At 35.3% G+C, this 23409-nt stretch overlaps 2 protein-coding genes across 2 annotated transcripts; both read right to left on the reverse strand.

The window, feature by feature from the left end:
• Nucleotides 1-1026: 1026 nt before the first annotated feature.
• LOC139867145 (DEK domain-containing chromatin-associated protein 1-like) lies at nucleotides 1027-11253 on the reverse strand. The gene is made up of 11 exons (XM_071855477.1): nucleotides 10993-11253; nucleotides 10863-10896; nucleotides 3224-3303; nucleotides 3016-3075; nucleotides 2771-2881; nucleotides 2596-2676; nucleotides 2377-2427; nucleotides 1844-2270; nucleotides 1603-1700; nucleotides 1487-1517; nucleotides 1027-1402 (listed from the first exon to the last, which is right to left on the reverse strand). Exons 1-11 carry the CDS (start codon nucleotides 11206-11208, stop codon nucleotides 1230-1232), a joined length of 1362 nt encoding a protein of 453 aa, XP_071711578.1. The 5' UTR covers nucleotides 11209-11253; the 3' UTR covers nucleotides 1027-1229.
• A 3194-nt stretch (nucleotides 11254-14447) lies between these two features.
• On the reverse strand, nucleotides 14448-22451 carry LOC139867418 (uncharacterized). Its single transcript, XM_071855783.1, has 7 exons — nucleotides 22353-22451; nucleotides 22024-22133; nucleotides 21820-21868; nucleotides 15868-15982; nucleotides 15478-15699; nucleotides 15087-15298; nucleotides 14448-14995 (listed from the first exon to the last, which is right to left on the reverse strand). The coding sequence occupies exons 3-6, from the start codon at nucleotides 21839-21841 to the stop codon at nucleotides 15118-15120; spliced, it is 540 nt and encodes a 179-aa protein (XP_071711884.1). The 5' UTR covers nucleotides 21842-21868; nucleotides 22024-22133; nucleotides 22353-22451; the 3' UTR covers nucleotides 14448-14995; nucleotides 15087-15117.
• Between the last annotated feature and the right edge of the window lie 958 nt (nucleotides 22452-23409).

The raw sequence follows: 23409 nt of genomic DNA on the forward strand, positions 1-23409 counted from the left end.
AACAGTATCCTTATCAAGCACTGAAGCAGAATATCAATCGGCAGCATCAGCAACACAAGAAATTACTTGGTTGAAGCAACTAATGGAAGATCTTCATCAATCAACAGATTATCAAGTAAAACTTTTATGCGATAATCTATCAGCTATTCGATTAGCAGAAAATCCAGTCTTCCATGCAAGAACAAAACATATAGAAGTGCACTATCACTATGTTCGCGAGAAGGTCCTTGAAGGGGAGATCAAGATGATGCCAACAAAAACAGATGAACAACTTGCAGATATATTCACTAAGAGCCTAAGTAAACCGAAGTTTACAAAATACAGAGAAGCACTTGGAATGATCTGCAAGACATCGTTGGAAGAAAATTTGCATTGAGGGAGAGTGTTAAAATACAATGCAAATTTAGAATAAAATAGAATTAGTAAATGTATATGAGTAAAATATCTAGATATTAATATGTATATAAAAAATATCTAAATATTAAAATGTAAAAGAAAAATCTAGATATTTTTATGTGGTAAAAATATCTAGATATTTATCCATGGAAATATTTAGTATGTAGAAATTTTCATGGAATAGTATAAATATGGGTGGTGACTTCATTTGTGAGCAAGTTGTGAGTGAGAGTTGTGAAAAAGTTGTGAAAAGAGTGAGGTGTGAGAGTTGTGAGAAAGTAAGAAGAGTTGAGTTAGAGAAAACTTATAAGTAAGTAATATTGTAATTGTAATTTATATTAATAAAAGTGTTTTTTGTTAAGTTTCTCGGTTAAGCCTTAGTTCGTGTTTGAGTTCTTAGTGCACTTGTGTTATTTTTATTATATGGTCGGCTCTGCCGCCTAAGTGATACATGGTCGGTTATACCGCCTAAATGATATATGATCGACACTATCGCCAAAGTACTATTGTGCACTAAGAATTCATAAAATTAAAGGCTAATCAACGCCAAAGTGTTGGTATAGTGAGTCGAGTATAGTCTAGATCCTCCATAGTGGTGTGTTGAACTCTTCGAAGCATCCAACATAAAATCAAATCAATTAAACAAAGTACAGTAAAAACCCTGTATCACACCATGTCAACAAAGCCTAAACAAACTTTAAGTGCCTAATAAACAAAATGATGAAGCTGCTCAACTGATCTATGGTAAAATAAGTGAATAACTAAGTTCTAAAAACACATGACATGGCCAACTTTAAGTATAATCTGCAAAGAACTGTTATATATGTATGCCACTATGATTCATCCTTGTCAGCATCATCATTGTTATGATCATCACTACCAGTTTCGGCTTCTTTTTCATCTTCTGCCTCCTCATCTTCATCACCAGACATGTTGTTAATAACATCGGTTATTATGGCCTTCACCTCAGACTTTCTATGCAATAAATCCTGGCCAAAATGAGTACCTAAAGCCACACACGAAAAATGGGTCATGCTGAAAACATTTTCAAAGTACTAGTAGTTTAAGAAAAAACAAAACTTTAACACACCAAGCTGTTTAATGATGTCCGACAAAGTTGCCTGCACCACAAGAAGTAAAAAAATATGTTAGTGATGTTAACTTGATTAAGAAAACAGCATTAAGAGCGAGATGGGTTCTACATACCTTGTTGAAATCTACTTCCTTTAAGATGCTAACCACAACTGCATGCATCTCTTCTTTAGTCGGTTCTGCTTTTACTTTCTTATTGGTTTTTGCTTTAACTGTAGAAAGATATTAATTCATTATAAGTATCGAAAACATGAAAATCCATATTGCAAGTTACTAAAAACAGAAAATTGCATATTGTAAGTTACGAAGAACATGTAAATACGTAATAGTCCCGGGAAATAAAAAAGAATTTTACCTTGATCTTTTGCAGACTCTTTTTTGCTTTTCTTTTCTTCCTTGGATTTCTTACTTGATATCTTCGATCCAGAAGTGTCAACGCTTTTCTTGGAAGCTGAAGTAGAAGACTTTTTATTGGATTTAGTCGGTGATTTCACATCGTCTTTTGTGACAGCTTTTGAATTTTCATTGGATTTAATTTTAGAGTCCTTCGCAACACTCTTCTTTGAAGAACTCTTTTCTTGTTGATCTTCATCTTCTTCTGGTTCTTCATCACCATTGCCATCTTTCAACTCATCTTCTTCCTCATCAGTTTCTGGTTCAGAAGGTGTGTTCTTGCCATCTTCATCCTGAGAATCATTATCATTCTCTGAACCTTCATTTTCATCCACGTTATTTTCTTCTTCAGCTTTGGATGAACGCTTACGCTTCTTTCCAGATTGTTTCTACAAATAACGATAAGTGAACATAGTATCTACATGATAACACTTTCTACAGAAAAAAAAATGTAATCGAAATTGATAATAAAACACATAAATGATGAAAATAAACCTTGGATGGAGTTCGGCTGCTTTTTGCCTTAGCTTTTCTTTTTTTGCTTTTCTAGAAACATAAAAATAAATAAAACAATATGTTAGTTTGCACTGCGGTTGTTGCTCATTATATTCATTAGACACATTTCTAGATGATGCTAACAGCTTTACTGATACCTCTTCCTGAAAATACTCATTATATTCATTAGACACATTGCAATTGTAATATTCATTAGACCTGTTCATTTTCAGCAAGCAGGACTTCAGTTGTAACATGTGGAGATTGTAGAAACTCTAACAGCTTTACTGATACCTCTTCCTGAAAATACGAGTACAACGACACTGTCAAAAACATTGTGTAAAAGTGTAAAAGTGTATTGTCCAGATTATCTTATGCTTAGATTTACACTTGCCTTCTTAAGAGATGATTTGTTGATTTGAAGATTAAGAATGTCACAAAAGTCAGATAACTTTTCTCTGGTAAACTTATTAAGTTTCTCTATCACCTTTGTCCTCTGTTTTTCCTGTATCCAACATAAGTAAACAATACAAACTTAGATAAAAGTTACTCCTATCATATCAATGTTTATTACAATTGCAATAGCGTATTATTGACATAAATCAAAATATGTTGGAGCAGAAACAGATAACTACACACCTCATCATCGTTCCAGACAAAACCAGAAAACATGCCAATGTTCTTCTTCAAAGTGTTCATCTGAAAACATATGCATCAGACTCGACAAATTAGGAGAATAAAGATTGGTAAAAGTGTTAGTTTTTTTACTATCAAGATTTCTCACCTTTGCTCGCTTATTATAAAGATTGGTAAAAGTGTTAGTTTTTTTACTATCAAGATTTCTCACCTTTGCTCGCTTATTATAAAGAACCGTATGCAATGACTGCAAGTTATCATCAGGTTTTCTCTTGGACAGCTTGTAAACCACTGAAAATAATGAAATAAAAATATGGTGACAATTGCAAAAAATATAGAGATAGTGTAAAAAAAATACCAACTACCAAGTCCAGAAGGAAAGTTCATAGCTAAAACATAATTGAATATCGTAAGCAAAGGTAAAAGCAACAAACTATGGTGACATTTAGCATTTATGCATTTGTAATTAACATAAGCAACGTTACAAGTTCACTTATAGTCCTTGCATAACCATCTTTGTGTTCATAAGTTCCCTTATTTAGTAAGTCAATGAATAATATATCTTTCAAAACAATGGTAGTTACTCTAATGAAGTACTATGTCTTTAGTGGAAACATTTAAACCACATATATTGATAGGACTCATGAGTATTGTTGGTGCATGAATCCCCAGCCATAGTTTATTCTTACGTTTAGTACATTCGGTTATGTAATAATGTTATTTACTAGTGACTATTGATTACTGTGGTGATTGTGCGTTCTTAATTAATTAAATAATCAATATGTTAAACTGCACACAGTCGACCGAGTGTGTGTACACACTCGACCGACTGTGTAAGTCAGTCGACCGACTGACAGACACACTCGACCGAGTGTGTCTGACTTGCAGTATATATACGGGTTTAGACTTCATTGATGAGGTTACTCGTCCCATTTGTTCCAAGTCGTTGTTTTTCGTCTCCAGAGAACCCTAAATTTGAGATTATCTTTTGTCTGTGGTATGGAATTGTGCCTATTGACCTGGATAGAGGGATTATCTTCTGGAGGATATCTTAGCGTTCCATCACTCAAATATATATATCACTTCCATCCATCCAACATCATGCATCATGCTATTTCCGTTTAAGCATGGGGTTTATAGCGGCCGGTATGCGCTTTAACAAAGTATGCAATAAATTTGAGATTCACAAAGTTATCTGAAACGAAAAGTGTAAGTTTAAGGTAGAAGCTCATGGCTGACAGGGTTGCTAGAAACATCGTGAGATGGTTCTGTTCAATCAGATTGAAAGTACATTGATGTGATAAGAGGATAGCGTCAATATGTTGTGCTCAATTGTTCTACCTGAAACATCGTGCGATCTCAAATGAGGACTGACTTCATGATCAAAATCTAGCATTGTAAAATGTTAATGTAATTAATATAACGTGATCATCAAAGTCTAGGGTGAAAGTTAGTAAATGTTTATTGATATGTTTGAAAGTTGTTTTGTATATGCTTTATCAAGTACTTAATGAATGAAGTGTGAAATTACATGTCAAATTTAGTTCAGTTCTAATCCCCGAATCATAAGATTAAATCAGTGTGATATGTTAGCTCACAAAAACATGTGTTATGCTTTTCGTACTGGGCTTCATGATAAGTTGTATTATTTATTCTTACGCTGATAACCTCATTTATCTGCTAATCATGATATGCTGGATCTTGTACAGTAGTTTGCTTTATGAATTTGCATATGCTTTCCTATCTGAAAAGTCCATATTTGATTACTTGAATTAGATTAGCTGCATGTGCATCTTTGTTTAGTGTATTATGTCAAGCAACTCAGTTCTCGGAAAGGTTTACTGTGAAAGGAATTCTTTATTTTTAGTTAATTTTGAAACCAAGTTGTTTGGAACATAAAGGTACAAAGCGTGTTAAATATATACTGTGGAGATCAGTCCAATGAGGGAGTGGAATAGGTAAGGGTTTTGTAAAATTGAAATTGATATTGCCTAAGTTTTAAACCCTAAAGACAGACGATCGACCGATTGAGTCTACACACTCGACCGAGTAAGTGTACACACACGACCGTATGTGTCAATCATTCGACCGATCAAGTTTTAAATAATGAGTTATGTTCATAACACACTCGACCGAGTATGTTTACTCGAACGGCCGAGTGAGAGACACACTCGACCGAGTGTGTCTGTGGGTATAAATGGACTGGGGTCTCGAACGGCTCAGAACACTTTGGTGTTTTTGAGCGGATTTTACCTAGATTTTTCGAAGCTAAAGAAGGAGTTTTTGATCGTGCTTTTTACATACATCTTTCTCTTGTGATTACAGCGCCACTAACTAGGTATTCTAACTCGTTTTAGTTTGTTCATAATCTTTAACTTTATATTCAAAGTGCTAAACTCAAATCGAACGATGTTAAGACTTAATCTGTTATAATTGATGCTATGAACTTGTTAGTCGGCCTGTTTAGATGTTATTGTGACCAGATCTTGAAGCAAAATCAACAGATTTGATTGATTTGAAAAATTGGAGGTCTCAGATCTGATGAACACGATCGACCGAGTGTGCAACACACTCGACCGAGTGAGTTCACACATTCGACCGTTCCAAAACACACACGACCGTGTGTGTATTCACACTCGACCGAGTGTATAGAAACCCTAATTTTTGAGATTTTGCTTGTTTTGTTATGATATCATGTTTAAACTGAATGTGTTGCATAGTTTTGCTTTTAGAATGTCAGGTCCAAGTAGTAGGTTAAGTGGAACTTGGAAGTATGATCTGGAACGTAGGAAAGCATTGGCCGAACATAGGCCTATCCTTGTAGAGACAAAAGTTGTTGCAACACAGTTCACGAAGGATCAGTGGAAAGGTTTAGATTGCTTGACGTTTCTTCAGATTGGGAATCATTACTGTCCTAAGCTAATCCAAGAGTTCTATTCTAGTGTGACTATAGAGAAGAAGCATGTTCAGGCTAATTTCTTTGGTGTTGACTATAAGTGGACCATAGATGACTTTGCAGATAACCTTCTATTGAATTACTGGGGAGCCAAGATTTACTGCTCTAGTAAAGATCTTAGAAAGATTTCTAGCAAGTTTGATGCCGGTGGGGTGGCTTCTCATATCACTAAGCCAGGATATGTAATTGGTTCTAGCAGAATTGAGGTCAGAGAGAGCGATGTTAGAAATGACTTGATGATTAACATGAGAATTATCAAAAGAAATGTGGTGTTTAAAGATCCGCATGATGATATAGTATCTGATACTGAGGCTGTTCTATCGTACTGTCTTATGGAACGTATCAAGGTGAATTTTGGTCAGATAGTCATAAATGTCATGAAGGATACTTTGGATGATGAGGAAAAACCATTTCCTTGTGCAGTTCTTTTAAATCATTTGTTTGATGAGATTGATCTAGATGAGGACACGAATTATGAATGGAATCAGGTTCCAGAGGAAGTTATTGAAGGATAGTTCTCTTGCTTATGATTTCATGTGCTTATGTTTATTTATGGTTTTTTTGTCATTTGGTTAGGCTAGCTTGTTAGCCTTAATACTATGGTGTGTAATAAACAATAACTTCTGGATGATGTAACTGTGTGCTTTATTTAATGTGTTTGTTGTGTTTGTTAATTCATTGATTCATATAATTCATTAGATACCCCATGATACATGGAGGTAAATGCTTATTCGTTATGTTGTTTTGAGTGTTTTTCAGCTATTCACTATGTCTCAAGAACAACAGCAGATGTCTGATGAAGAACGTAAACCACGAATCCCATTATCTTCTGAGTTACCGGGTCTGATTAGTCGAGAAGATACAAACGTACTTGCGTGTGTTGATGAAAAGGGTTCAGAGGCCCAAAGAGGAGGTTTTGGTCCGATCATTGCTTTCTTGAAACGTTCCAGGATCTTTAGAGCTATTACTGCTGAGTGCACTCCGTATTATTCTCATCAGAGAAAATTCTGGGAGGTTGCCCAAGTTGTTACTGAAGATAACAAGAAGGTGATATTGAGTTCTGTCAACAACACGATTGTTCGTATTTCTGCACAGACTATCAGGGAAGATTTAGGGTTTCCGGACAATGATGATATGCCAACTGATTTGCCGATTCTGAAGGTTAGAAGGTGTTTAAAGAGATGTGGTTATACTGGTGACATAACCAAAGCTGTTAAACGTACGAAACTTCCAAGGCAGTATCGATACTTTACATACGTTCTTCTTAGATGTTTGAGCCCGATGCAAGGAGGTTTTGATGAGATGACAGCAAAATACAGCTCTATGTTTGTTGCGTTGGTTTTGAACGCTGAGTTTAATTTTTCACAGGTGATATTTGATGCGATGGTTCTAAATGTGAAGAGGAAAGTTCATCTGGTGTTCCCGAGGTTTCTTCAGATTATGCTAGAGAAGCAGGTTCAAGGGTTGGTAAAGACACCTGAGGATGAACTAAAGCAGAATCATTTAAATGATCAATCGTTCAACCGGTTTTTGCAGAGCCGAGTGAAAGTACCGGAGAAAGGGTTGATTGGTCATCTGGTTAATGAGAACTACGTGTGTCCAGAAGGCTTGAGTTGCCGACATGAAAACAGTAATTCAGGGGATGAGATTGATATTACTATTGCAGGTGAAGAAGAGGTGAATCAGCCTCCACCAAAACCAACTGGTCCTCGATTGGTTGATGAAGATGATGTAACAGCGCTTGATGATAGTCAAATGGATTTAGTGAAACGAAAGTTAGCTGAAGCTCCCAAGGTGTCAACAAGAGGGAGACAGAAACGTTTGAAGATTTTGATTAAAGATGGAAGTTCGTCTTCCACAACAAAGTCTCAGCCGAAGGTTGCTCAGACTGGTCCAGCTACTGGTGGATCTACTCAAGCTACACCCACTCAACTACAACAAACTACATCTTCTCAGCAAGTTCAAATTTCTCAACGTTCTGAGACTACTGCAAGTGCATTGTTAACCGAAAGTTGATTCAGTTGTCTGCGGATTTTGCTAAGTTCCAAAAGGCAGCTGATGAAGATAAGAAGAAGACAACATCTGAGATGTCTGCATTGAGGTTGAAGATTGGTGAGCTGGAGAAAAATATGGAAAGTCAGGCTGGAGAAATTTTATCTCTTCAGACACAAAACCGAGATCTGACGGATAGATTGAACGAATGGGAGAAGAGGATTGTGGTTGAAGAAGAGGATGATGAACCAGATCCATTTGGTACTTTTGGTGAGGCAGAAGAGGACAGAGCTGTTGAAGTTGCTAAAGGCTACACGGAGGATAACCTGCTATATGTAACTCCTCTTCAAGTTTTAACAGTTTCTGAATTTTTAGCTATGCAGGATCGTCTTAATCATACAACTGTTTACACTAATTTAGAAGAAGGGGGGATCCCACCGGATCTGACCGAAACTGAGCAGGAATTGATGGAGCGTCTAGAGCGAGAAGCTAAGGAATCTGCTGACGCTACATCAAAAGCTGCAACTGAGGCTTCGACATCAGGAGCTCAGAATTTTGATGATGAAATGAGTGATACTGATGTTTTTGATGAAAGTGATAACAGTTTTGATGAGGTTGTCATTGAGGATGAGCCAACTGAGCCTTATCCTCGTTATGAAGGCGTTGGTGATGATCTTTCAACTTTTGCTGATTATTTTGAGATGAATGATGAGCTTTTGAACAGAAAATGTAAAGAAAAGGAACAGAAGGAAAAAGAAAGTGTGTTACCAGAAGGTTTCTTGCCGGTGAAGATCAACAAAGAAAAGGTTGAAGTGTTGGAAGAAAAATGAAAGATTCTGATGTGGATTAGGAAATATGTGATGAAACCTTAAGTAGAGCCGCAGTTTTTGAAGTTTATCGAGCACTGTGAAAGTTTACGTGCTAAAGGAAAGATCATAGCCTGGGCCTATATTAAAGAATTCGATATGTATGCGATCAAGAAAGAATATGGAGTGGATTATATCAAGTCTCCATTTGAATTCAAAACGTTACCTTATTTTGAGTTTATGCAGGTGGCCAGGCTTAAGATGTTATATCAGGATTATAGTGGAATTCCTGATGTTTTGGTTCGTAAGATAAGTAGATCATATCATTCACCTAATTTCTTAGGTTTTCGTCCTCAGTTTTCGAAGATTTCTTACCGAACGAACAAGAAAACAGGGGTTAGAAGGAAGATAGTAAAATATCATCCTGTGAAGTATATGCGGAAGGTTCCTTTGAGAAAGATGCCGCAGCACTTCAGTCCTCGTTTTCGTTGGTGGTATTATGATGAACGCTCAGAGGAAGCAGTTATTGTGTTAGACAAGGATGGTGGAAATGAAAATGATAGTATAAGGGTTCTAGATCCAGTTTGGTTGCGAAACTGCTGTGAAGAAGATATGTTTACCCTTTACTATAATCGGATGCTGTATCGCCCAAAAAATCGTGTGCAGGCAGAACAGTACTACAGGGTTGTGAAACTTTGCTATTTGAAGAACTGGGTGACAGATCCGTTTACTGATTGATAATCGAATTATTTTTCTTTTCTACGGCTAGGTCTTAGGGGGAGTTTGTTGGTGCATGAATCCCCAGCCGTAGTTTATTCTTACGTTTAGTACATTCGGTTATGTAATAATGTTATTTACTAGTGACTATTGATTACTATAGTGATTGTGCGTTCTTAATTAATTAAATAATCAATATGTTAAACTGCACACAGTTTACCGAGTGTGTGTACACACTCGACCGACTGTGTAAGTCAGTCGACCGACTGACAGACACACTCGACCGAGTGTGTCTGACTTGCAGTATATATACGGGTTTAGACTTCACTGATGAGGTTACTCGTCCCATTTGTTCCAAGTCGTTGTTTTTCGTCTTCAGAGAACCCTAACACCGAATACCACCGAAATACATCGTCTAGGAATCGATCTAATCTAGGTTTTGCTCTAGGTTCGACTAATTCGATCCCGAAACGACCCATATCTCGATTTACCTCTATTCTATTGTGTTCCGCCTTTAATTTAGAGTTCAAGCGACCTAAAATCCATAGAATCAACGTCTACAAGTATAACCCAATATACTTCTGGCACAACTCAATATTGCATCCTAATATACTTCTCAGGCTTATTTCCATTGGTGACAAGACGTTAACATAAAAATATAGTTTTCCCCAGTGTATGCAAACTACTCCTGGAAGTCAAAAAGAGAGGGGAAAAAAGAAGGATAAACTAACAAGCTAGCGCTAAGCCGCTAAAAACAGAGTGCTAATTGAACAAGGTAAAGTCTCAAATTAAACTAAATCATAGTTTACGTGGCAATTGAATTTGTGGTGTGTGCATGTGTTCAAACAAAGCATCCTAATTCCAATTTGCACTAACCAGGTGCCATGTAATATCTCATTGAAACTAGCCCTATTCCTATGAAGTAGTTATCTGTTTCAACTATGAACCAACACAGACACACACACAAAATGAACAAAAGCAAGTAGAAGATAGGATACTCAATCCCACATGCTACATCCACACTTTCAATAAGCTCTGTCTCGAGCTCGTTTAAGCTCGGCTTGAATCGAGCTTTTAACGAGTTTCTCGCAAGTAGCTCGGCTCATTTACACCCCTAAATCACCTAAAACCCTTCAAGGTTATCAAGCTCGAAAATTTTCTACACCGAAAGCTAGGGGTGACACATTCAAAATCATGTACATACATCCAACTATCTCTAAATATCTAACCAACTATAACAACAGCCTCACGGCAACTACAAATAGTATGCAGGTTATAGCTACAGAAACAAACAAATATATAATCAAAATTTTCATGTGTATAATTAAAGAAATAAATTAAACTGAACAAGTAAATACATAAAATAACAGCACGTGTACCATTTGGAATTTCATTAAGCTGAGTGCCAGAACCCTGCACCAATCCAAACATAATTTGATCACATCTCAGTAATAAACATAACAAGTAACAAATAAAAAATAAAATAAAAAACATCAATAAATTAATCACCTTTTCAATTGAAAAGGGTTTAGGAGAAAATAGCCTACTCATAGACTCTGTGTACCGTTCAACAGTCTTCCTTTCTCTACTTGGCCTTTCGATCGGTGTCACGTGACTCAATTCACTCTTCAATTTCTTCGATTTTTCATTATTTATCTCTTCTTCAACAATCGGAACCTCATCTTTTTGCTTTTTAGTTTCTAGGGTTTCTACTTCAGACGTCATTATAATCGCTAAAATCGGTGAGATTGAACCACCGAGCGTGAGCCTCCGAGTGTTCAGACTCAGGTGGTGTGTTTGTATACAGATATAGATACAGATCAAATAGAAAATTATAAACCCTAATTTGTTAGAAAAGGGAAGTGAACGGCTGAATTTTGGGGGTAAGTGACTGAATGAACGCACAAGTATGAGTGTGAGGTGATTGATAGTGAAATTGAATCTGAGAATGAGAGATGCAATTGGTTTAATTTGTGGAATAAAAAGGCGGGGTGGGTTGAAATTTGGGGACAATTTGAGCGTTTTGAATTTGATGGCAATTGTATTAGCGCGCATCTCACAGCTTCTTCCCGGTAAAACCATATTTTTGTTTGTTTCCCTTTATTTTTCAATAAATAAAATATAAAATGTAAATATAAAATATAAAATATAAAATAAAATAAATTTCATGTAAATCCAATCAAAGGTAGCCACGTTTAACCAAATTTGGTATTTTTGTTTGTTCTTTCATTTTCAAATAAAATATAAATATAAATAAATATAAATATAAAATTATAAACTCCAAAATAAATTTCATGCAAATTCAATTAAAAAGTATCCAGCATACAAGGATACGGTAATATACTCTACTAAATTGACAACGAACCGCATAATACTAATAAGGTTGAACCCCCTTTCTCGTATATCGTACCTAACTAATAATACTGGCAGCAGTATTGATACCGATTTTTCGAAAACGGTACTATATAGTACCGAAATTTTACATGTATACTGAAACTTTGTTTGATCGGTATCTCATTACTTGACTCAAAACTATTAAAGTAACTAAGCCAGCCCTTTAAATTGCGTATAATTGTTATTAACTTATTTATACACCCATGTTACATATTTCATTTAGTAGTTATAACTTCATCCATCCAGTGACCCACTAATAACAATTGATATGCGGAAATATTTGTATATTTATTGATATGATTGAATATTACAGAATTATGAACTAGAAGGAAATAAACTTTAAAGACCACATTTTGAATAGATTGTATTTTTTTAGACACTGATAAAAACTCTATTTATTGAGCTTCAATGCAACAGCTAATTCTACTTTAAGATTGGATCCAATTATACTTTTGGAACCCCTCTTACAAATGAGAAAATATGTTGTTTTGTTGTAGCCGTTTTGTCACCAGTTTGTGTTGCCTAGAATGCCTTGTGACTCTCCCAAAACTGGAAATGATGAAGGAAATGGTCCATTTTTGCTCCTGTATTCTAACATCCACCGCATAATATTTTTTAAATACAACAATGCTAATAGACTAGGAAAACTCTTAAGAACAACCAAGTTTAAAGTTTTTTCTCGAATGTGAAAGATAGTTACGTACTTACGTTATATGTTCTTCACTAAATGGACCATATTACATATATACCTATGGCTCTTTATATCATTTTTTGTTTTCGTATATCAACAATCCATTATTAAACATGTAACGAACTGCATAGTATCGTAAACAATTTTTCTGTAAACTAATAACCAATGACGATATGAAATACCATCAATATTAGGGATGTGCATGGTACGAGAAATCCGAAAAACTCGAAGACCAGACCGGACCGAAACTGAGCTTCCCCAAAGAGTTTCGGTATAGTCCATGGTTCTTAATTTTCATATTTTTCGGACCGAACTCGAAAAAAGTGGAAGCGTAGCGGATCAAAATATTTACATTATGTAGATCTACCTTGCTCACTTTATATAACTAATGTGTATAATCTTGGTCACAAATATTTTAGGCGACATATTGATTCGTTTAGTGGAGTATATGAATATTAACTGACCATTTATTTTATATTTATATTTTATATTGTGTCAATGCTAATAATTCAATTTTCAAACTTGTGTCATGCATTAGATGTATAAAACGTTTGTTATTCACTTTTTATATATCATATGCGTATATTTTTTATGCATGATTATGAAATGAGTTTGTTTTATTTTTTTCATAATCAAACTGAATCTTCATGAACCGAGCTAAAATGTAATGATATTATAAGGTTTTGTTCTCGATCCAAATTTTTGCCAGAAAATGGGACTCAGTACGGAACCAAAGCGAGTTAGTTTATTCCGGTCCCGTACCATATATAGCCCTAATCGATACGTATACATTATCGGTACATTAGATTACGGATAGTAGTAACTGTAACGTGGAGTGGATAAGGGGTACTTTTTGCTTTTTCTCGTTGATTTGGCAATGATGGGAGAATGAGAGAGTTGTAATGAGAGGCATTTTGTAGGAAATGATGACGACTGACATCTAATTTAGATCTTTTATATTGTTTATTTTGTTTTTATTTAAATAAAATAAGTAAACTTAGTTAATAAATTAGAATTAAACCTAAAATGGAATAAAACATAAACTTAATATTACCTAAAATTAAAAATGTGCATAAATTAAGATTAAACGTAAATATAAAGAGTGCATAAATTAAAATTAAACATGATTAGTAACTTAATCTATGGATTGATTATCATTGTCGTTTTCATCTTCATATTCGAAAGAGGGATTATATCCTTGAACTTCTTACGAACTAAATTTTGTAGCTTGTGGACGGGTTTTTTTTTTTTTTCATTCTTTTTTAAACGGTTTGTATCAGCTTGATATAGAAGTTATAGAAGCACAAAGAGCTATATTTCAAGAAGATATAGAAGTTGAACGGCTGGTGTCAACTGTAATTAATACACAGGTAAGCTAAAACTTTAAAAAACGCTAATCAAGTTAAATTGCTACTTCATCTGTATTGTAATCAATACACGTTCACTGATCTTCTAGTTTTGAAATTATTTAATCTCCAGTCAATGAAGACCAGCGATGGTCATGTTACTTGTTGAAAAGCTTAAAAGAGCAATAAGATATTCATGGTAATAGATGTGAAGAGGTTTATAATTTGAGGATAAAGACAAATTTTTATTGTAAGACTAGTTAATCGCTTTTTAAACTAGTACACCAAGATTATTTGGATCTCGAAGTTAACTAGTATATCTCTTATATATCTCATCTCTTATAAGAACTTACGAAAAATGAAGACAAACAGACGTATGTATAAAAAGGATGCTATCTTGCAAATTCGAATACTAATATCTACTCATAGTTTTGTCATGGATGATCGAAAACAATGCTATAAGACTAGAATTGATTAAGGTGAGTATTCACTCTTCTTAAGCAGCTTCTGTTGTACTAATCCAAAGTAACCTCAATTTTTATTTTATAAGCCAAGTACAACACGAGTTAAAGTGTAACGACTCTCTTACGAAGATTAACGACTATATATATTTGAGATCCCAATGGGAAAAATTTTAAGATCAAAACTTCTGCCATTAAACAATACAAATCTCCAAGTGGGATCATTCTGAACCAGTTGGGATGATCACGCTGAAACAATGACATTTTGACCCCGTTTGCAATAAAACGAGCAATAAGTCTTTGATTAACTTTGACCCCTAAGTCTTTGATTAACTTTCAAAAATAATGAAGCTGTAAGGAACTCGTTAGACGAACTTATTGACCGTAACGGATCTTTCTCAGTGCTGGATAGAGCGAGCAATATGGACTAGAGAAGCATATAAGGTTTTGGCATTTCAATTTGGGTTAAAAATTATTGCGGTTGATGATGAGGATCAACTTGGTTGTTCAAAAGTTTGTATATCCTTACCGACCGCCTTGATTACATTCATGACCGAATAAAAGTCTCGGTTAAGAATGCTGAATACTCGATACTTGTGCGCAAACTCTTATCCTCTCTGCTGCTTATACAAGACAAACACATAGGTCATCACAAAGCAATAGCTAACAAATAGTCACATTGCAAACAACTTAAGAACAGAGTAGACATACTTCACCAACACAATTCAGCACCGGACATGGATCAAACACCATCCCTCTTCCTTTTGCTCCTCTTCTTTTTGCTCGAGTTCATCTTATGATTATCTGCTTTAACATGTTCATCATGTGCTGCAGCAGCAGCTTGATTCTTTCCCTTGGCATCTTTGGCTTTTTTATTACTTGTTATCTCCCCTTCTTCTTCCAATGGGAAAATATCTGGAGCGCTGACAATACATACATACATACATACATACATACATACATACATACATACATATACATAAACAAACACACACACACATAGATTTATAATATATATATATATATATATATATATATATATATATATATATATATATATATATATATATATATATATAAGCAAACGGTATAATGATAAAACCTGGATAGGATTTCAGACGGACTTGTTTGAGAATTAACTTTTAAGTGTGCAATGTGGCTGTTGCCATTATAATTAGCAGCATCAACAAATGTTTTAAGCACCTTATAATGTGTGTAGCATTCCGGTACCCCGAAGAGGAAAAGATCAACAGCCACACCGTTTGTTTTAAACATCTCTCCACGCCACTCCGCTCCGTAAGAACTGATTTCATCATCTAGAGGACTGACAGGCAAAAGCAAACATAATATATATATATATATATATATATATATATATATATATATATATATATATATATATATATATATATATATATATATATATATATATATATAAACTAGTAGTAGGGTAAAAACATTTAAGCATAACCAACATACTAAATATACATACCCTGCAATAAAGAAAAGTATCCTTCTCTGGTTACTTGCTTTTTCAGGCGGATAAAATAACAAACAAACATCAATAACTTCAGCAAAGTTCCCATCACCTTTAAGCGGAAAATAACCTAAGAAACAAGGTGAGATTGATTATAAATAATGATCCTGCTACACTAGAATTGTTGATATATTATAATTATTATTATATAAAAACAAATAGTAAGAAGCTAACATCTTTTTAGGCAATCCAGGATTTTATCAAGTTTACTGTTGGAAGCTTCATCGAGCCCAACACACCCACTATAGAGGACCTAGGTTATACTCACTCACTAGACCAACACTTTGACGTTGGTTAGCCTTTAATTTTATGAATCATTAGTGCACAATAATAGTGAGGCGACAGTGTCGACCATATATAATTAGGTGGTATAACCGACCATATATCACTTAGGCGGCAGAGCCGACCATATAATAAGAACAACAAAAGTGCACTAAGAACTTAAACACAAAATTAAGGCTTGATCGGGAAACTTAACAAAAACACTTATATTAATACAAAATACAATTACAATACTACTTACAAGTTTTTCTTCTCTACTCACACTCTTCTCCCACTTCTTACTTCTTCTCTACTTCTCAACTGAAATCAACACCCATATTTATACTACTCCATGGAAACTTCTACACACTAGATTTTTCCATAGATAAATATCTAGATATTTTTACCACATAAAAATATCTAGATTTTTACATTTTAACATCTAGATTTTTCCTCATATATATAAATATATATATATATATATATATATATATATATATATATATTTCTTTTACATTTTAATATCTAGATATTTACATACATTACTAATTCCATATTATCTAAATTTGCATTGCATTTTAACACTCCCCCTCAATGCAAATTTTCTTCCAACGATGTCTTGCAGACTATTCCAAGTGCTTCTCTGAATTTTGTAAACTTCGGTTTACTTAGGCTCTTGGTGAATATATCTGCAACCTGTTTATCTGTCTTTGTTGGCATCATCTTGATTTTCCCTTCAAGGACCTTCTCGCGAACATAATGATAGTGCACTTCTATATGTTTTGTTCTTGCATGAAAGACTGGATTCTCTGCTAGACGAATAGCTGATAGGTTATCGCAGAAAAGCTTTACTTGATAATCTGTTGATTGGTGAAGATCTTCCATTAGTTGCTTCAACCACATAATTTCTTGTGTTGCTGATGCCGCCGATCGATATTCTGCTTCAGTGCTTGACAAGGATACTGTTGGTTGTCTCTTGCTGCACCATGATATTACTCCCGATCCAAGACTAAACATGTATCCAGTTGTTGACCGTCGTGTATCATAGTCTCCAGCGTAATCGGCGTCACAATATCCAGTCACGTGACATTCTTTTGTTTTCTTGTATAAAATACCAAAGTTAATAGTGCCTTTAACATACCTTAAGATGCGTCGTACAACATCAAGGTGAGGCTTCTTCGGATTGCTCATGTATCGACTAACCACTCCAACTGCATAAGATATGTCTGGCCGGCTTAGTGTGAGATAAATAAGACTTCCGACCAACTTTCGATACATGGTAACATCTTGAAGACTTTTTTCTTCATCTGCTCGTAATTTTGTATTCGGATCCATCGGAGTAGAGATAGGTTTGCAATTAAGCATTCCGTACTTTTGTAAAAGATCTCGCGCATGTTTCTGTTGTCCCAGAAATAATCCTTCTCTTTTCTGCTCTATTTCGAGTCCAAGAAAATGTTTGAGTTCTCCAAGCTCCTTCATAATAAATCTGATAGACAGATTCTCTCTTGTTCTTCGGATCTCCTTATAGTGATCTCCCGTGATGATTAAGTCATCCACATATACTAGCACTATGGCTAGTTTTCCTTGATCTTGTTTCACAAATAAACTAGAATCTGAAGGAGCAACTGTGAAACCACTTTGTACCAAGAACTCACCAATTTTCCCGTACCAAGCTCTTGGAGCCTGCTTCAAGCCGTATAGTGCTTTCTTTAATTTGCAGACATGGTCAGGATGGAACTTGTTCTCAAAGCCTCTTGGTTGCTCCATATAAATTTCTTTGTCAAGTTCTCCATGTAAGAAAGCGTTCTTGACATCCATCTGCCACAGCTTCCAAGATTTGCTAGCGGCTAAAGCTAGTAGAGCTCGAATTGTTGTGATCTTCGCCACTGGACTAAACGTTTCTTCATAATCCAGCCCATATTGTTGAGAAAAACCTCTAGCAACAAGTCGAGCTTTATACCTTTCAATGGAGCCATCTGATCGAGTCTTCACCTTGTAAACCCATTTACAAGATATTGGTTTTACATCTTTTGGCTTTAGAACTAAACTCCATGTCTGGTTTTCTTTTAGTGCATTAATTTCTTCTTCCATCGCTTTCTGCCATTCTTAATTTTGCGCTGCTTCTTCATAAGTAGAAGGCTCAATAGGTATTGATTCATCCACATGAGCAGCAATGGCATACCTCGGATTAGGTTGCCTCGGCCTTGTTGATCTCCGTAATTCTTGCACATGCTCCTCGGCATCCATTTGGCTTGGACGAACCTTTTCGGATGTAGATTGATGTACCCCAGTTTTCCATAGACTCGTTTCCTTAGAGTACGATCCATCTCCTTCTTTAATTGGATCCGATATGTGCTCTTTATGTTCTTCTTTCTCTTCTGGACCTTCTTCTAATCCATGAGATTCTGGAAGCTCTATCTTTTGAGGTGACCACCATGAAGAAGCTTCATCAAATACCACATTTCTTGTAGTATGGCACTTTCCAGCATTTGGATCACAACATCTCCATCCTTTTCTTGATTCATCATAACCGACAAAAATGCATCGAATTGCCTTCTTATCAAATTTGCTTCGTAGATGATCTGGTACGAAGACGTAGCATACACATCCAAAAATCTTGAGATGGTTGACGGTTGGCTTGATCTTCCATAATATTTCATATGGTGAAATATATCCCAACTTTGTTTGTGGGAGTCTGTTAATCACGTATGAAGCCGTCCTCATACCTTCGGCCCAAAATCTTCCTGGTACATTCTTACCATGAAGCATACTTCGACAAGTTTCAACAAGACGACGATTCTTACGTTCTACCACTCCATTCTGTTGTGGAGTATTAGGGCAAGTTAATTGCCTTCTGATCTTGTGCTTCTCAAGATACATATTGAACTCAGTCGATAAATATTCTCCTCCATTATCTGTGCGTAAGCACCTAATCTTATTATTGAGCTCACTTTCTATCTTCTTCTTGAACTCTTTAAACTTCTGAAAAGTCTCCGACTTTTCCTTCATGAAGTAAACCCACACATACCTTGAGAAGTCATCAATGAATGTCACCATATACTTCATTCCTCCAAGTGATGTTTGTTTCACTGGGCCAAAGACGTCTGAGTGTATGAGCTCTAGTGGTGTCTTGGACTGATGTTGTGACTCCTTGAATGACATTTGGTAAGCTTTTCCAAATTGACATCCATCACATATTGTATCTGTTCGAATATCAATTTGAGGAAGCCCATTTACTATGTGTTTCACCATCATCTCCTTTAACTTGTTGTAGCCCACATGCCCAAGACGTTCATGCCAAAGATCAGCCGTCTCATTCTTTCGAGTCTTATCCACATATGCTGTTTCAGCAGATAGTACATAGACCGACTCTATTCTTCTTCCTTGCATAATTGGATTGCCAACCACCTACACTCTCTTGAATACGGACACATCTTCTGGTCCAAAGAGCACATAATTCCCTTCTGCTGTCAATTGTGGTACTGACAGTAAATTCTTCTTTAGGCCAGGGACAAGATACACCTTCTCGAGTTGGAGCTTATGAGATTCGCCTTCACTTGGAATTATTGTCTTTCCAATGTGAGAAATAGACAACCTTGAATTATTGGCTGTCAACACGACTCTCTTTCCTTTGTAATCCTTCATTTCTTGCAGCTTCGTTCCATCGTTTGTCATATGATTTGAGCACCCAGAATCGATGATCCAATCATCTTTGTAGTTTATTTTTGACTTTAAAGTTGTTGTAAGAGCTTGATCATCTATGTCAGCTTCAACAGAGAGTCCAGCTTCTGCATCCCATGTTTCCCCATTAATGGTTGCTTCGAATGTGACCTCTTTCTTCTCATCTCTTGCGGCGGACACATTTCCTTCGAAAGTTCGCCTTCTGGGGAATCTACAATCTCGAGCAAAATGACCCTTCTTGCCACAATTGAAGCATTCACCATTCTTTCTCTCATCATTTTCCCCGTATTGTTGGCGATGATCTCTTCTTCCTTGTTGAGCTCCCCCTGAAGCGTTGTCTTTTGATTTTGGGTGACCCTTCCACCCATATGTCTTACTTTCTTTCATCGCCTCTTGTCTTCGAGATGTTGCTTTCTTCTTATTGGTGAAAAGTGCATCTTCTCCGTCTTTTATGGTTACTTCATTTATCTGCTTGGCTAATGCCTCTTGATTAGCCAATAGATTCTCCAGCTCTATTAATGATGGTTGAGTAGGCCATCCTCTCACAGCGGCTATAAATCCATTATACTCGGATCTTAAGCCATGGATGATAATTCTCTTCATCCTTGCATCACTCACTTTCTCTTCAGGAGCAAGCTGAGATATCTCACGGCAAATAGATTTCACCTTGGTGAAATACTGGGAAATAGACAAACTTCCTTGTGAGATACCTGCGAGCTCATTTTCCAAGAGCTGGAGGCGTGCTTCATTCTTCTTTGAAAATAACTTGTCAAAAGTTTCTCAAGCTGCCTTCGGTGTTTTCTCGTCACGGATGTGCTCCAATAGATCCTCCTCGATTGTAGTCTTCAGTATAAATAAAGCCTTTCCGGCCTTAATGATCCATTTTCTCAAGGCTTCGGCATTTTCTTTCGGTGGAGGCATTGTGTCACTACCAGCAACTATTTCCCATAAATCCTGTCCTTGTAGGTAAGATTCTATACAAGTTCGCCAATAACCATAGTTGTGGTTATTGAGACTCTTGATTCCACTGCTCGTACTAGCAAGATCTTCCATCATGACGTCCAACGTCCAATAAGCTTGGTCCCTGACCGATGAGCTTTCACAGTTCCTAACTGTGCTCCGACAGAATCTCCCTTAGAGCCTTGGTGAAAACAAGTCGATGTAAACGTTCAACGTTTACCGATTTCCTCCACTAGAAATGGTCCCGAACGACCCGCTCTGATACCAATTGTTGGAAGCTTCAACGAGCCCAACACACCCACTATAGAGGACCTAGGTTATACTCACTCACTAGACCAACACTTTGACGTTGGTTAGCCTTTAATTTTATGAATCCTTAGTGCACAATAATAGTGAGGCGACAATATCGACCATATATAATTCAGGCGGTATAACCGACCATATATCACTTAGGCGGCAGAGCCGACCATATAATAAGAACAACAAAAGTGCACTAAGAACTTAAACACAAAATTAAGGCTTGATCGGGAAACTTAACAAAAACACTTATATTAATACAAAATACAATTACAATATTACTTACTTACAAGTTTTTCTTCTCTACTCACACTCTTCTCCCACTTCTTACTTCTTCTCTACTTCTCAACTGAAATCAACACCCATATTTATACTACTCCATGGAAACTTCTACACACTTGATTTTTCCATGGATAAATATCTAGATATTTTTACCATATAAAAATATCTAGATTTTTACATTTTAACATCTAGATTTTTCCTCATATATATATATATATATATATATATATATATATATATATATATATATATATATATATATATATATATATATATATATATATATATATGTATGTATATTAATATCTAGATATTTCTTTTACATTTTAATATCTAGACTAGATATTTACATACATTACTAATTCCATATTATCTAAATTTGCATTGCATTTTAACATTTACGAGTAGGAAGAATCACGAGACGACCATATTTACTACTCATAGTCATTATGCCTATCTCGTTCTTCGGATTAGACTGCAACCAAAAAAAAAAAAATTCCAACAGTTGGTTATGTCCAACAAGCCAACAGCACAATGAGCTGTTGTTAACCAAAATCAAAAATATTCATTCATTCATTTCATAATAATAATAATAAATAAATAAAGCACAATAATAATAAAAAAAAGGACCTTGTGATTAAAGTGCAATAGAGTCGAATACAATCAATTTGAAGCTTTAATCCATAAGGATTTAAACTCCCCACATATTCAGAAGTGTCCATACAGATCATAATAGTCTCCTACAAAATCAACCAACCAACCAACTTTGATTACATAAAACGATCGATAGATACAAACAAAGCATTAAATAAAAAAGATAGAAACAAAGAAATCTATAAATAGAAACAGTCTCCTACGATATCAACCATTAGATAAATCAACGATCGACGATAGATACAAATACAAAGAATTAATTAAAAAAAAAAAAAGAGAATAGAAAACACAGAAGAAAACGATACCTCAGCCACCATGGTTTTGAATTCGGGAATGAAATAAAATCGATGGGATTGGATTGTAGACAAGTATATGGGAAAACTTGGCTTTTTATTTGTTCTAAAGTCTAAACTACCCCCTTATTAAAAAACCATTCAATCAAAATACACCCCCTAAACTTATTTAATTTTTTTCAATTCTTCTCCTACTAATTTAATTAAATTAAAACTAAATAAAAGAACTCGCGCGTTCTCAACATTTTTTGCGATAACATGTTTTTTGATAAAACTTTGATAGTATGCGCTTACCATTTTAAAGTTTACGTGGTAATCTATCTATACCTATACTATATACTATATATAATAATAAAAGCAAAAATAGATCATTTTAAGGAGTATAAATTAATCTTAGCCATTCATTTAATTAACATGTTTGATCTTAGCCCTTAATTTCTTCCTAGTCTTGCTTATGACCTCATTATCTTAGCCTTGAATTGTTTGATTACAAAACTATCCTTACAAATCATACAATTACGCGACTGAAAAAAAAAACAAAAACAAAAACTGGAGATCGGCTTCTTTTGTTTACACAAATTAAGGTTCCCAAACCTCATCCCTCATTCTCTCTTAAAATCGTTATTGGGCAGAATCAAAAGGAAGAATTAGGGTTCTGTATATTTACCCTATCTTCTAACAAAAAGAGTGAATACCTCCCTCTGCTTGGTTCCCATATTTAACCCTTTCATTCTACTCGCCGCAAATAATTAATGATAGTGTGTCGGTTAATGATGGATTTGTGGCTGTTGATGATCACTCTGCGATGCTTCTTTGTTGTGTCATAGGAAAATTGCTTGAAGCACCCGTTCTCTATAAACCACAAATGCCAAGGTTCTTATCTTCACATATTATAATCGATTTTTTTCAGGTTAATTGCAAAGATGACATCCATTTTATCTTAACAGATGTATGACTTCAACATATTATTGATGTTTCAAACAACAGCGAACATGATCATCATCTTGAAGTTAATATAATGGTTAAGTTTCGATATTTAGTTATAATTATAATATTGTTAAATTATTCG

The sequence above is a fragment of the Rutidosis leptorrhynchoides genome, chromosome 9, assembly GCF_046630445.1.
Source record: "Rutidosis leptorrhynchoides isolate AG116_Rl617_1_P2 chromosome 9, CSIRO_AGI_Rlap_v1, whole genome shotgun sequence".
Taxonomy (NCBI): Eukaryota; Viridiplantae; Streptophyta; class Magnoliopsida; order Asterales; family Asteraceae; genus Rutidosis; species Rutidosis leptorrhynchoides.

Coding starts and splice junctions, on each gene's coding strand:
- LOC139867418 (XM_071855783.1), bottom strand. CDS start 21,841: ATGACTATGAGTAGTAAATATG. Junction 15,983..21,819: donor GACTATGAGTAGTAAATATG/GTCGTCTCGTGA, acceptor CTTGTTTCTTAG/GTTATTTTCCGCTTAAAGGT. Junction 15,700..15,867: donor ATACTTTTCTTTATTGCAGG/GTATGTATATTT, acceptor TTTGCCTGTCAG/TCCTCTAGATGATGAAATCA.
- LOC139867145 (XM_071855477.1), bottom strand. CDS start 11,208: ATGACGTCTGAAGTAGAAACCCTAGAAACTAAAAAGCAAAAAGATGAG. Junction 2,271..2,376: donor GCAGCCGAACTCCATCCAAG/GTTTATTTTCAT, acceptor CGTTATTTGTAG/AAACAATCTGGAAAGAAGCG. Junction 1,701..1,843: donor AGAGTCTGCAAAAGATCAAG/GTAAAATTCTTT, acceptor ATCTTTCTACAG/TTAAAGCAAAAACCAATAAG.